The sequence below is a fragment of the Mastomys coucha genome, unplaced genomic scaffold, assembly GCF_008632895.1.
Source record: "Mastomys coucha isolate ucsf_1 unplaced genomic scaffold, UCSF_Mcou_1 pScaffold5, whole genome shotgun sequence".
In the NCBI taxonomy this organism is placed as follows: Eukaryota; Metazoa; Chordata; class Mammalia; order Rodentia; family Muridae; genus Mastomys; species Mastomys coucha.
In genome coordinates, this window is record NW_022196911.1 from 26,161,513 (window position 1) to 26,176,869 (window position 15,357).

Genomic DNA, 15,357 nt, shown 5'->3' on the forward strand with positions numbered 1-15,357 from the left:
GATCCCCCTGTCTGGGGCAGAGAAGGAAGACAGCTCAAACCAAACTGAGCAGTGCACATCCCCCCTCCCCCTCCTGCTGAGTCCCACCTTCAAACTCTCCTTCCTAACCCACACCCTGATGGTGGCCTCAGCCCCAGGTTTCACCCTGGTTCTGAGAAAAGGAAGGATAAGATGCTAGCGACCCACAGAGGAGCTCTCCCCCTGTCCTTTCTCCCCCTCCCCTCTCTCTTCCTCTTTCTCCACTCTCTCCTTCCCTTATTCTTCCTTTCTTGTCTTTCCCTCTTTGTCCTTTTCCTCCTTTTGTGTGAGCAGGTCATGCTCTAGTTCCCAAGCTGCCCTGGAATCCTTTGGCTCATGTGAATCTCCTAGCTGAGCCTTCTGGGTACAGGGAAGAGCAGGAGCAGGTCGCCAGACTCTTCCTAAAGACTTGTATCTTAGCTCTCCAGGGCTACTGTGAATCAATAAGGAAATGCTGAAAGCTGGTTTTGGTGTCATACATGGGGAGCTTCAGGTCCTGGCAGGCTGAGGCTGGAGGATTGCTTGAACCCAGGAGTTTAGGGTTAGCTTCTGCAAAGAGAGACCTCCCAGTTTATAACAGAAGCAAACAATGACACAGAAGCTGAGATGCACGTGAATAGCAGAATGTTCACTTTACATGAGGGAGGTTCTGTCTTCAGTGCCCAGCATTGCAAAAATAAATAGACAGTAAGAGCAAGAGGTAGTGTCAGTGGAAAGTCCTGGGCTCACTTCTAAATTCCCTGGCTTGGGGTGTGGGAGACAGCAGAAGGACCATGTCCCTAAGTGAAACAACATTAAGAAAAATGTGTCTGGGCGAATCTAAATAGCTATCCATTTACCCTTTACCCTTTTTTCCTCTCTCTCCCCCCCTCTCCCTCTCTCTCTCCTTTCCTTTTTTCCTCTCACTTTTCCCCCCTCTCCTTCTTTCCCTCATCTCTGATTTTTTTCCTCCCTTTTTATTCTTGGAACAAGTATTTATATAGCCTAATCTGGTATTTACATCCCACCTTGTGGTGGTCAAACTTGAACATTTTTTTCTTCATTTGTGCTTCCATTGATGTTGAAGGTCTAACCTCTGCCTCTCAGGCTTTGGGGTTACAGTTGTGCACCAAATCCCCTAGCTCAGTTTACTTCAATGCTGAGCTTGCCCTTGCATGACTTATTCATCTCATTACAGAGCTACCTCAGTTTTCTTATTAGCTGGGACCATTACCCTGGAGATTTGCTTTGCTCTGCTCTGTCTTTAGTTGGTCTGGGAAAATTCAATGATATTTTAGTGGAGGTGGCACATCTTAGGACTTTTGTCTTCTGTCTGCTGAGAGAGACAGCCTGGGAAGACTGGCCTTTCCCACGGTATAGGAATTTTCCAGCCGTTCAGCTTGCTTCCCTCTCCTAGTGCAGCTGCAGAAAATTCTTTGGGCCAAAACAGTAGAACCAGAGTTAAAGCTGATGAGCTAGTAACGCAGAGACGTCAGTCAGAGGTCAGCATCCAGACAGGTTTTATTCAGAACTTGCAGATGTGCAATGGAAGAACAGACAGGGAGGGCAGGTGTCCTGTTCCTAAGGTTCTGGGTTAATAGTATCTGGAGGTCAGTGCCTTGGCCACAGGTCCCAAAAAGTGTCCAGAGAGAAGCTACCTCTGTGGGACTTCATCTGGCTGGAGGCTGACATCATCAGGTGCTATAGAAAATGGTATTGTTGGCCATTTGTTGGGGACAGTGGAAAGCTCCTACGTTCATTTTCTGAAACCCTTGTGGTTGAGTTCAAGTTCTGAGAACTCCATTCCCCTTTATCATTCTGAGCCCTGCCTGCTTGCTGTCTTTGAAGTTAGCCTGGGAGACACACAGGTGGAGGACGCGTAGTTCGCTCAGAGCTGATAAGAGAGTGGGGGAATTGTTAGTTTGGTTCACTTCATGGCATAGCGCATGTGTTGCCTTTTTGGCTTGGGTCTTGACTTAGACAGAGTCAGGGCTCTGGTTGTAGTTGGGGAGGTAGGTCTTGAGGAAATTCCTCAACAGTCTGTGAAGAGAAGCAGTTGTGGTGGGTAAAGGGGATTGGGGAAGTTTGAGGCAAGTACAGTTAGGAACTACAAACAAGACTGGGGGGGTAGTATTTGCTGTTCAACTCAGGAGTTAGAGCAGGGGAGAGGGCTGGAGAGGACCCGTGCCTTTCTACCTTGTCCCAGGTAGCCCCAATGTTGTTACCACCAACAGAGAGAACCACAGTGGGTTCTTCCTGAGTCTGTGTCTGAATGGATGTGGAACACAGTACATTTATGTACAGTGTACAGGAGATGGATGGAGGATGAGGTAGTTAGTGCACCACTGAAGATATGAGTACAGCCAGCTTCATGGCCTGAGCTCATTGACCTGGGGAGATGCCTTACTGGGAAAGTACAGATGGGTGGGGCCGGGGCCTGATTAAGCTCCCATGAGTGCTTCAATTAAATCTCTCAGTACTGTGCAGAGTCCAGATTCTTGTTGCTGTAAACTATCATTCATGTCTTGTGGTTCTTGTACAGTTTCTAGAAACTTCTAAATACATGATCCAACCTTATGTGGCCCAGATCCAGACTGGCTTGAAGAGAGGAGTACAATATTTAAAAATTTAAATGACATTGCTTGCTTGCTGGATATATTGACTGTGTGTGCATATGTGTACACCCGTGTGCTATGGCGCATGTTTGACAGAGGACAATTTGTGAGAGTCATTCTTTCCTTCTGTCATGGCAGTCTTGGGGAGTTAACTTCGGTCAGCAGGCTTCATGGCAAGTGCGTTTACTGGTTCAGCCAATCCCCTGGCAGGCCATCTTGTATGGAATGAAAAGGGCTAAAGCTGTTATTTGCGCATGGAAATAACAGAGGTGCATGAAGCCTCCCTCCCCCTCCACTCAGCTAGTGCTCAGACCACTCAGGGTGGCAGGCCCTCCGCACCAGCTGCTAGAGTTCAGGGAGCCATGGATAGGACATCCCTTTCCAGACCTGGCATTGTGCTACACCAATGGGGTGCTACCTTGGAGAACAAATATATTCAGTATTTAAAAAGCTCTAGAATCTTGATCTCTTTAGCCTTTGTCCTCTGCCAACAAACCACAGGAACCTAACTTACCTGAGAATATGGAGATAGGACTTGGATGAGGAAGAGAGCCCCAAAGTTTAAGTGTCCAGGTTGGGGTGGAGAGCTACTGTCAGGTATCTACCATGTATCATGACCTCAAAGTAACTTCTAAAACTAGTGTGCTCACAGTTTTCTGCTCTATAGATCAGATGTGCACAGAATCAACCAGCTTGTCAATGAGATTTCTGCCACATGTGGCCCCCAGCAACCCCCAACTCTTTCTATGCTATGTAGTTCAGAAAAAGAGGCTATCTGCTCTCAGTCAAGGTTTGCTGCAGAGAGAACACACTAGGAAGGAATGGGAGTGGAGGCCTGGCCCCACCCAACTTCCCCAAGCTTCAAGTTACACATTCGACCCCGGGGGGCTTGGTTCCATATTTGTTTGTGAAAGTTCAGGGGATTGGCTGCTAGAAGTCCCAACAAAGGGGCTGGAGAGATGGCTCAGTGGTTAAGAGCACTGACTGCTCTTCTGAGGGTCCTGAGTTCAAATCCCAGCAATCACATGGTGGCTCACAACCACCCGTAATGAGATCTGACACCCTCTTCTGTGTCTGAAGACAGCTACAGTGAACTTACATATAATAATAAATAAGTCTTTGGGCTGGAGCAAGCGGAGGTTCTGAGTTCAATTCCCAGCAGCCACATGATGGCTCATAGCCATCTGTACAGCTACAGTGTAGTCATATACATAAAATAAGTAAATAAATCTTTAAAGAAGTCCCAACAAAAGAGATGAAGGGAAAATGAAGACATGAGAAAATGTGTTTGTGAATGGTATGACAGACACACCTTGGTGCCAGATTTGACTTGGAAAAGAATACACTCCCCTGACCCCCCACCCCAAACTTTCCCTCTGTCCTAAGGCACTCCAGGGACATGGAAAGGTAAACCTTTAGTGGGCATTTAAGAATTCTAGGAGACTATCTGTGGGATACTGAGCTTCTTTGCCCAGCAACAGAGAGGCAACTTGTGTAGCTCTCCAAAAAATCACACACCATTTTGAAGCCTCCTCTGCTAATTGATGTGCACAGACCAAGGCCAGAGACTTAGCAGGATTTCTGTCCCAGCACCAGAGAACTTGTTCCCCTCCACCTGCATCTCCACAGTGAATTTACCCTGCAGATAGGAGGCCAGTACCACCCCGGAACACAGGAAGCAGTTATGGGAAGAGAGATGGGTCAGCCATTCAGCCACTAACTCTACTTCGAAAAGACCCAGCATAATGGACCCTTGTGTTGGCTGGATAGGTCCACGGGAAAGTTGGCGGGGTCAACGGGAAAGCACCAGAGCTTGAAAAATCTGCACATGGGTGGTCCAGATGATGCATTACCACATACATGTCACAAACATGCACCATCTGAGGATCAGTTGTAGCACCTCTTCTAACTAAACAGACATTTGGTTGTAGGAAATTTTGGTGTTTGTGACTTGCCTGTCTGAGCAGGTCAGTGAGCAGGCAGGACAGTCATGTAGTTCCCGCTAACCTTAGCACTGCCAAGCGCCCCTGGGAAACCTCTGGTGAGCCTTGTGCCCCACATCCCTATCATGGTAAGGCTGGCCCTGGGCTGCTTCCTGGGGACCACCTGCCATCCCCATGCACGTAGCAGCTGCTCACCTAAATGTGCTTGGTGGCAGGCAATCAGGTGTAATGTGGCCACACTCTCAGGTGCTGAGTTTGGCACAGGAGTGGAGTGCTCTAGCGGCCTCTTCATACAGTGCTCCCCTACCCTGCCCAGCCTGATCCGCTGAACTCAGCAGGAACACAGAACCCCTCTGCCTGTTCACAGAAACATGCCCAGAGAGATGCCAAAGGATGGGGCTTCTGTCATAGACTCAGTCCTGTGCGTCTGTACCTTTGCTTTGAGCTCGTAGAACCTGTAGTGACTCCCATGTAGGCAGCTACTGGAAGTCTTCTATCCTTTAGGGACAGGGACACCCCCTCCACCACCTGCCAGAGTGGCGGAAGTTATGGCATCAGACTTTGAGGAATTCCTGACACCCACCACCACACTGTGCGAAGCGATTTGGGAAGGCGAGAAGATTTCCAGCCACAGGTCGGACTGCGGGCTGCTCTGCTTCCTGCCTGCTGTGACTCTGGGGTTCTCTAGACCCTCCCCCAACCACCTTAGGCATGTCCACTAGGCAGTGTCCTCTAGGAAACCCAGAGTTCTTGCCAACCCCAGTGCATCCCGTAGTGTCCCATCCCTGTTTCCCTCCGAGACCGAATACACAGGACCAGTTATTTTCTTCTTCAACCATTTATTGGGGATTCTGGGAAAGACCGTAGGGAGGGTTCAATGAAGGGGAGGAGAGGGATCCTAGCTGGTGTAGGGAGTCGTAGCGGTAGCCCTTAGCGGTACTTCTCAGTCAGGACGGAAGCCAGGATAGACATGAACTTATCCCAAGCTTCGTGGACCTCAGCGGTGAAGTCGGCCGGAAAGCGTGCGGCCATTGTGACCAGCAGACAGTGGGACAGGAGCTGCGGAGGGAAGGGAAGTTCAGTGTTCCGTGCAGCGGGAATCCCACCCGCTTTTTTTCCCTCGTCTCCTTCTCTGCTGACCTCTTCCTCCGTTCTCATAAACCCACCTTGAAGTTGACCGGATCCACACGCAGGATGTAGGCATGCAGCTCGCTCAGCTTAGTCATGGCACTAGAGAGGTTGTCGATGTTTTTAACCGCATCACCCACAGCAGCTAAGATCTTGGAGCCGTGGGCACGCAACTGCTGCGACCCATGGTGCAGGTCAAAGTGCGGGAAGTAGGTCTTCGTCTGAGGGTAGCTGCAGAAGAGCCTGAGGGTCAGGAGAAAGTGTTAGCTTTAGGAGTGTTGGTTAGGGGGAGGGCTAGGACCCTGGCTCTTGCCTTGGGCTCAAAATTTAAGGAATACACAAATTTAAAGACATTCCAGACAGAAAGCAAAATAGCATTTTACACAGTGTTTAAGGAAATGAAATGCAATGCAAAAAAAAATTGTACATTGAATAATATAAAAAGCATGTGGAGAGATGGCTCAGACTTACTGCCCTGAAGAACACTCAACTGGCTGTAACTAAGGTGCAAGGGGGTCAGATTCCTCTAGCTTCCTCTCTCTCCTCTCCCTCTCCCTCTCCCTCCCCCTCCCCTCCCTCTCTTTCTCTCTCTCTCTTTCACACACATACACACACACACACTAAATCTTTTAAAAACAACCCCAAGAGTGAGCGATGTTACTATTTTCTGTTGCACAAGGCTCCACACAGCAAGGCCCTGTTACTATTTTCTGTTGCACAAGGCTCCACACAGCAAGGCCCTGTATCTACTCTCTGCCTGCCTGTAGCTTGTTCATCCCTTCATTCCTATTCCTTCAACAAATACCTGAGGAGCCACACGGAAGACTCCCGTGAGGTCTGTGAATGCCAGCTCACCTCCTCTAGCAGCTTGTCTGCCTGCCTGGACACCCTCCCCACGAGCATCGATCTCATAAGTCCTCTCCACATTGTCCTCACTGCCTCTGTCCTTACTGTCCCGACCACACCGTCTTCATGACCCCTCCTCGCTAATTGCTCTTTATCCCTTCGGTCTGACCGATCTCTCTTCTGACCCACGTACTCAAGCCATGATGCCTGGACTTACCTCTCCAGAGTCTCAGTGCCAATGGGCTCTGCCTGAGGAGCCATCTTCTCCCACATGGCCATGATGATAGCTCTCTCATTCTTCAGCAGAGACATGGTGGCGGTGGTGAGTGCTGGAGGCTGCACTGGAGCTGAATGCACTGAGACTAGCCTGATGGTGCTCGACCCCAGTGTCTCCTTATATAGGCATGATCAGGGGCCTGTCAGGCTGTGGCCACTGGTTAGGAGAGGGGAGGGGGCTTTCAGGGTGGAGCCTGTTATCAGAGCCAGCAACAATGGGAATCAGGGCCTGGTGGGACTGTAAGGGCAAGTGCTATCTCTCCTGCTCACCCCCCCATGGCCTTAGGAGGGGTGTGGGTCTTCGAATCCAGGAGAGATAGGGGCCCAGCCATGCCAGGAGGTCATTGCTGTGTCCAGACCTGCACTGTCCTTTCTCATTTTAGAATCACAAATTGTCTGTGCCATCCCTGTAACCTAATTTCCTCGACTCTTGGATTCCCTCCAAGGAAGCAGTAATTCCTCTCATTTTGCACTGAGGGAAGATCATGGAAGTCTGCTCTCACCAGGAGGAAGTGACCGCTCACCAAAGAAAACAGTCTCCAGCTAGCTCTCCATACCAACCAGTGTACAGTGAAATGCACAATTCTTTTAGTTTTTAATCTTAACATGGAGTTAGGTTGATTTGCTTATTGTCCTGGATTGACACACATATAGATTTATGTAGCTCCACCATCCCATAAACTCCACAGCTACCCATTTGGAGCTCTCATCTTCCTCTTGCTCCTAACCTAAGTCATGCTAATTCATCCTTTTCAAAACTGTGTAACTGGAACTGTACCGTATGGAACCTTTTACGACTGGCTTTCTTTCCGCTTGTATAATATTCTGTATGTCCACCTGCTTCTGTGTTTACCAGTGGTTGGCTACTTTTTATTTTGTGGTGTGAATATGCAGCAGTTTATCCTTCATCCACATGCATAGAAAGGTCTCTGCATGAGCTTACAATTCTATTTCTCTGTATCTGTGTCTGTTGATACATCTGTATCTAAGAGCAGAATATCTGGCATATGCAAGATGTATATTTAAACTTATAAAGAATTGCCAAACGGTTTTCATGGGTGCCTTTTCTGTTTTATATTCCTATGTATCAATGCCAGCATGTTTTGAATCTTAGCTGTTTGACAGGTAAGTACCGATGTAGCATTGTGGCTGAAAACTGCATTTTTCCAATGGCCAGTGATGGGAGATCTTTCTGGGTGCCTATTTGCCATCTTTGGTATTGTCTCTGCTCAAGCACTTTGTCCACCTATAAAAGGTACCTTATGTACGTTTCAACTGGGCCATTTTCTTACTAGTGTTTTATGGACAATCTATGTATAATCTGGATGCATTTTTTGGGAGGGTCAGATATGCTATTTGCAAATACCTATTAGGTTTCCATTTTCCATTTTATCTTTAATTTTTCATGTATCATGTATTTGTTTTGTGTGTGAAGGGCACACATGTGCACATGTGTGAAGGCCAGAGGATTACTACCTCACACTGTTAAGCCTGGTTTTAAGGGCCTCTACCCTCTATGGCATTTCACCCAGCCCCAGTTCATCTTAATAGTCCTTTTTATAGAGTCAATGTTTTAATTTAGATCAAGTCTAATTAATCAAGCTTCTATTTTGGAACTCATTCTTTTGTGATGGGATTAGTGGTCAATGATGTTAATGCCAACACACAGGAGGTAGAGTTAGAGGAGGCATCTTGGTGATCCTGAGGGCAGCCTGGTGTACATAGCAAGTTCAACGTCAGACAGGGCTTTATAGTGAGACCCTATCTCAAAATTAAGTGGGAGAAAGAATCCACACCCTGTTTCTTGAGTCAATGTCTTACTGTGCAGCATTGGCTGTCCTTGAATTTGCTACATAGACCAGGCTGGCTCTTTTAGATCTGCCTATTTCTACTTCCCTAGTGCTGGGGTTAAAGGTGTGGGTCATCAGGCCCAGCTTAAGAATAATTTTTTTAAAGTCATGCCTAATAATTCACTGCCTAACCACAAAACACAATGATTATTATCTATATTTTCTTCTAAAATTGTCATGTTTGTTTTATGTTTGCATAGGTGATTCATTTTGAGAGATAAGTTTTGTATGAAGTCTGAGGGTTAGGCCCATGTTAATTTTTAATTTTTTTTTTATTTTTTTATTTTTGTCTATAGATGTCTGTTCCACTGTCAATTGTTATAAAGGCTCTAATGTCTCCATTAAATTCACTTCTCACACTGATTGGCCACAAACGGTTATACAGGGAACAGGGGATATGTGCTTGCCTAGCACACGTGAGGCTCCGAGTTCTATCCTCAGCTCTGTGCTCCCCCACCCCATGCTAATTAGCTGTCGCTTCTCTGCATCTTGGCCAAGACAGAGTGTAAACATTAATTAGCCATATTTTCATTACATTTTAATTATTTATTGTGCCATGGCATACAACTGGGGGTCAGAGGACACCTTTCCAGGATCTGTTCTTGTCTTCAACCATGTAGATCCTGGGGATGGAATTCTGGCCAACAGGCATGGCAGCCAGTGGCTTTACCCACTGAGCCATCTTGCTGGCCCATATTTTTATAAGACAGTTTCTCAACTCTAGTCTGTCCCACTGATTTACATAACCATATTTAGCCACAATGACACTGCTTTGATTACTACAGCGTTAAGGCTTAGAGTTGAGTAATATTCTTATTTACTAATGGATTTTTATTTTTATCTATCTATCTATCATCTATCTATCTATCTATTTATCTATTTATTTGAGACAGGGTTTCTCTTTGTAGCCTTGTCTGTCCTGGAACTCATTCTGTAGACCAGGCTGGTCTCAAACTCACAGTATCCACCTGCCTCTGCCTCTGCCTCTGCCTCTGCCTCTGCCTCTGCTTCTGCCTCCTGAGTGCTGGGATTAATGGTGTATGCCACCACTGCTTGGCAAAAGTTATCCAAAGTGTGTTTTTAAAATTATAACTTGGGATGAAAGGCTGGTGAGATGGCTCAGTGATTAAGGGCACTGACTGCTCTTCCAGAGGACCTGGGTCTAAATCCTAGCACCCACATGGCAGCTCACAACTGTCTATAACTCCAAGATCTGACACTCCCACATAGACGTACATGCAGGTGAAACACCAATGCACATAAAACAAAGGTAAATGAACTATTAAAATTATAAACAGGAGAGAAGTAATTGTAAAGGGGGAAAAAAATTTAACCAGCAGTATTGTAACTTTTAAAAACTGACTTCCTTTACTTAGCATGATACTCTATCGGTTCTTCATTGTATCAGTTGGTTCCTTTGTGTTTATTCTTTTATTTATATTTATTATTCTTATTTATGTGTGTGTTGTGTGTGTATGATTGTATGCCGTGTGTGTGTGTGTGTGTGTGTGTGTATGTGTGTGTGTGTGTGTAACTGCAAAGACATGACAATACCAGATCTCTTAGAGTTCAGAGTTACAGGTGAGCCACCTGATAAAAGTGCTAGAAAGACCAACCTTGGGTCCTCTGGAAGACTAGCATGTCTTCTTAGCCGCTGAGCCATCTCTCCAGTGTCTCTTTTTTATTTGTTGATGTGAATATATAGCTGTTTGTCTTTTTATTAGCTAGTGGATTTTTGACTATTTCTTCAAAGGAAATAAACAACACCAGACATGATGATGACTGTCTGTGATCCCAGCCTTTGGGAGGTGAAGTCATGTAGATTGTTACACATTGGAGGCTGGGCTACATAGTAAGTTCTGCAAGCTAACCTGAGTTACAGTGTGAGACATTGTATCAAAAACAAACAGACAAATGTTGTATATAGCAGGCTGGAGAGATGGCTCCCCTGTTAAGAGCACTGGCTGCTCTTCCAGAGGTCCTGAGTTCAATTCCCAGCAGCCACATGATGGCTCACAACCATCTGTAATGGGATCCAATTTCCTCTTCTGGTGTGACTGAAGTCAGCAATGGTGTACTCACATATATAAAATAAATCTTTTAAAAGAAGATTTAAAAATTGCTGTATATATCACTTCACAGCTACTAGGGTGGCCATAATTAAAAAGACAAGATAAAGCCAGGGTCATGGCACAAGACTTTAGTCCCTACACTTGGGAGGCAGAGTTAGGCAGAACTCTGAGGAGTTCCAGGCCAGCCTGGTCTACAGAGTGAGTTCCAAGACAGCCAGAGCTACACAGAGAAACCCTGTATTGAAAAACAAACAAACAAGCAAACAAATAGACAAAATAAAAATGCTAGGGAAGATGTAAAGAAATTGCAATCTGGATAAGATGCAGGGGGAGAGAGAAAGGGGTGCACACTGGGAAGAAGTTTGGTAGTTCCTCAAAAAGTTAAAGGCAGTGTGCTGGGTGTGGTGGTGCACACTTTTCCAACCCTGGCCGCACTTGGGAGGCAGAGGCAGGAAGATCTTGGTCAGCTGGAGACCAGCCTGGTCTATGTAGGGAGTTCAAGGACAGCCAGGGCTTTCCTATGTAGAAAGATCCTGTCCCTAAACAAACAAACAAACAAATAAATAAATGGATAGACAAATGGACAGCCAGCCAGCCAGATAGATAGGTAAAAGTTATAGGTGGTCTTACCATATGGTCTTGTTGTATTTCCATTACTGCATATACACTCAGGAGAAATGAAACATGGGAGTGTGTTCATAGCAAGAGCATCACTGTAGGTTGTTTCTTTCAAATACAACAGCCTCTCTCTCTCTCTCTCTCTCTCTCTCTCTCTCTCTCTCTCTCTCTCTCTGTTTTTGAGACAGGGTTTCTCTGTGTAGCCCTGGCTGTACTGGAACTCACTCTGTAGACCAGGCTGACCTCAAACTCAGAAATCTGCCTGTCTCTGCCTCCCAAGTGCTGGGATGAAAGGCGTGCGCCACCACTGCCCGGCCAGTCATTCTCTTTTGATCGTTTAGAATAGCCAATAAACCACAGGAAGACAGTTCTTTAGGCCTCTCTTGAAACCATCAGCCCTAGTGTAACCAATTGCTGGCCTTCAGTCAGGGCCATTGCAACAATATTACCCATCACACCCGGAAGTGGAAACAAACCAAATGTCCTTTCTTCTTCCCTCTTCTCTCCACCACAACTCTGTCAGGGTCTCATGTATCCCAGGCTAGCCTCAAACTTCCTAGGCAGTCATGGACTTCTGCTCCTTCTGCATCTACCTCTTGCGTGTTGAGATTGCAGGCATGTTCCACCACAATCAGTTTGTGTGGTGCTGGGGACTCAAGCCAGGGCTTCATGCAGGCTAAGCAAGCACTTTCCCAGCTGAGCCACATGCCCAGTCCTGACACATGCACTTTCAACGTTAGAAAAAGAACGGGGGACCAAATGATGGCCAATTTACATTTCTGCGGCTGGGGTGAGTTTCCCTCTCCGCCATCTGGCACAGCTGGTCTCAGTGTCCTTTAATTTAGTCTTCCTGCTCAGGATGCCGTGATTCTCTTGTGGTTTCCACTTCCTTTCCCGGTGGCAAGCAGGGCTGTGCCCTTCTTCATTGGCTACTGGATTTCCTCTCTGAAGTACCTAGGTGCTTATTTTTCTGTTGCACTGGTTTTACTGGTGTTTTGGAATTTGAAAAATAGTATGGATATAATTTCTTTGTCGGTTTTACACATTTCGTCTCCCCTCCCACCCCCCAACACTGTAGTGTGTAGTGCCTCTCCTAGCACTGGAAATCAAACCTCCAGCCTTGTACTTACTAAGCAGACACTCTACACTGAGATATATCTCCAACCCTGCCTTATTCTGATGAGTAATGGTGAACATTTGTAAAAAAAAAAATTTTTTTTTTTTTTTTTGAGAGGCAGGGGTTCCGTGTATATCCCTGACTGTTCTGGAACTAGTAGCTCTGTAGACTAGAGCTGGCCTCAAACTCACAGAGATCTGCCTGTCTCTGCCTCCCCAGTGATGGGATTAAAGGCATGTGCCACCACTGTTTCCCCCTCCCCCACCCGGCTTTTTGAGACAGGGTTTCTCTGTATAGCCCTGGCTGTCCTGGAACTTACTCTGTAGACCAGGCTGGCCTTGAACTCAGAAATCTGCCTACCTCTGCCTCCCAAGTGCTGGGATTAAAGGCAGACACCATCACTGCTGGCTAAGTTTGTAATTTTTTTTAAAGATTTATTTATTTATTTCATGTATATGAGTACACAGTGTAGCTGTACAGATAGTTGTGAGCCTTCATCTGGTTGTTGGGAATTGACTTTTAGGACCTCTGGACCTCTGCTCACTCCGGTCAACCTGGTTCGCTCCAGTTGGCCCCGCTCACTCCAGTAGACCCCACTTGCTCCGGCCCAAAGATTTATTTATAATTATAAATAAGTACACTGTAGCTGTCTTCAGACGCACTTCAAATCTCATTATGGGTGGTTGTGAGCCACCATGTGGTTGCTGGGATTTGAACTCAGGATTTTCGGAAGAGCAGTCAGTGTTTTTACCTGCTGAGCCATCTCACCAGCCCCTAAGTTTGTAATCTTAAACTCCATATCTTCCAGTTGTGGAGGTTAAAGCAGGATTGTTGTAAGTTTGCAGTCAGGCTGAGCTACACAGTGTATCCCAGGGTTGGTGATCCATGTAGATATGTACCCCCAGGCCTTGCTGCTTATGTTATTTTTTATTTATCCCTTTTTCTTTAATTTTTGGATAGACAGGGTTTTGTGTATCTAGAGCTAGCCTCAAGCACAATATATAACCAAGGATGATCTTGATTTTTTGATTCCCATGTCTTAAATAAAACCAGAATATAAATTATATAGAATAAAGTCAAATAAAGAATAGCTGGACACAGTGGTTCACACCTTTAATCCCAGCACTAAGGGGGCAGAGGCAGGCAGATCTCTGTGAGTTCGAGGCCACCCTGGTCTACAGAGTGAGTTTCAGAACAACCAGGACTACACAGAGAATCCCTGCTTTTTTTTTTTTTCGAGACAGGGTTTCTCTGTGTAGCCCTGGCTGTCCTGGAACTCACTCTGTAGATCAGGCTGGCCTCGAACTCAGAAATCCCCCTGTCTCTGCCTCCCAAGTGCTGGGATTAAAGGCGTGCACTGCCACTGCCCAGCAAAACAAAACAAACAAAAGAGAATAAAAGCATGCCCAAATGTCAGGATTAAGAGAGAGTCTAAGCACATTTTTAAAAGCATTGTAGTACCATCCTGTGTATGTGACAACAGTTTGTACTGGATTCTTTTGTGTGATATTGATCAGTGACATTTATCAAGTGCTTTCTAAGTCCCTCCTATGGCACCAAACTCTCTGTGTTGCATTGTCAACCCTCAAAGCCACTCTGTAAGAGCAGTTCTGTCATCAGTGGGGTTTTGTTTTGTTTTGTTTTAAGGTAAGAGCATACCTTAAAACAAGGAGATTATGAACAGTGCCTGTGGTTCCCACCGAGGAGAGAACTAGTTGAGCAATTTGCTGTGGGCTGGGTTGCTGGCTGAGTAGAGGCCATCTGGGATTCTCAACCCATGGACACAAAGAGCCTGGACCTATGCAGAGTACAGGATGCTGGAACTGCTACTCTATAGTCAGAACTGCAAGCTCCAGACACATTTTGAACTTGAGCAGTTTGACTGAGATGAAGTCTGTCTGTTCAATCAAGTAGAAGAAACAAGACTGGGGGATCTGTAGATCTCCCAAGAAAGGTGACCATGGGAGGCAAATTAACCGTGTCCATCCAGTTTCACCAGTTAAACCTTTCTAATGAAGTAGACTCAACTTCAGATTCAGTGGGATGCAGGGCCATCTCTAGCCATAGCATTCAGGGCAGGGCAGAGAGTTTAAAGCTATTTCTAACCAACCAAAGAGTACACATGGAGGGACCCATGGCTCCATATGTAGCAGAGGATGGCCTTGTTGGTCATCAATGGGAGGAGAGGCCCTTGGTCCTGTGAGGGCTGCATGTCCCAGTGTAGGGGAATGCCAGGGCCAGGAAGTGAGAGTGGTTGGGTTGGTGAGCAGGGGGAGGCGGGAGAGGATAGGGATTAGGGGGTTGTCAGAGAGGAAACCAGGAAAGGGGATAACATTTGAAATGTAAATAAAGAAAATATCTAAAAAAAAAAAAAAAAAAACAAAAAACAACTATTTCTGTTGTGGGCGAGTGACTCTTTCCTGGAGAGGAACACTCAGTGGAGAAGGTGGCTCCCAGATAGTGTCTGTGAGCCCCACCCAGTGCTTGGCCCGAACAAGTGACAGGACAGATAAGGGCTAGCATCCTTTGCCGGAGGGAGACCTTGGGGGGTGGGGAGCAAAGGTTCAAAGCTCCAGTTTCCAAAAGTCTATTTCTGCAGAGGAGGTCTTGAATCCATATTCTTTTACATTTAAAATGAGGCCTTGCTTCTTCAGAGTCTGAGGCTATGCCCCACAGAGCTCAGGCTGGCCCTGCTCCTTCACAACAGCTTCAAATCCAGCTTCTGGTGGGGAAACTGGGGTCCCCAGTGGAGTCCACTTATCCACAGGCCACGGTGTGACCCTAAGTTTTGATTTCTGTAATAGCTGATGGTATTTCCTCGCAATGATGTGGACACCTTGGGAGCTGAGGTGATGCACCCCAGGTTAGTTAGTCCTGGATTCTCCTATCCAGTGC

At 46.4% G+C, this 15,357-nt stretch overlaps 1 protein-coding gene across 1 annotated transcript; it reads right to left on the reverse strand.

The window, feature by feature from the left end:
• Window positions 1-5,381: 5,381 nt before the first annotated feature.
• On the reverse strand, window positions 5,382-6,916 carry LOC116077168 (hemoglobin subunit zeta). The gene is made up of 3 exons (XM_031351523.1): window positions 6,747-6,916; window positions 5,722-5,926; window positions 5,382-5,614 (listed from the first exon to the last, which is right to left on the reverse strand). The coding sequence occupies exons 1-3, from the start codon at window positions 6,839-6,841 to the stop codon at window positions 5,486-5,488; spliced, it is 429 nt and encodes a 142-aa protein (XP_031207383.1). The 5' UTR covers window positions 6,842-6,916; the 3' UTR covers window positions 5,382-5,485.
• Between the last annotated feature and the right edge of the window lie 8,441 nt (window positions 6,917-15,357).

What these genes read in the sequence shown, in the direction of transcription:
- LOC116077168 (XM_031351523.1), bottom strand. Translation starts at nt 6,841, where the DNA reads ATGTCTCTGCTGAAGAATGAGAGAGCTATCATCATGGCCATGTGGGAG. An exon ending in GGCACTGAGACTCTGGAGAG is followed by an intron (nt 5,927 to 6,746) that starts GTAAGTCCAGGC and finishes CCTGACCCTCAG; the next exon opens with GCTCTTCTGCAGCTACCCTC. An exon ending in TGGATCCGGTCAACTTCAAG is followed by an intron (nt 5,615 to 5,721) that starts GTGGGTTTATGA and finishes TTCCCTCCGCAG; the next exon opens with CTCCTGTCCCACTGTCTGCT.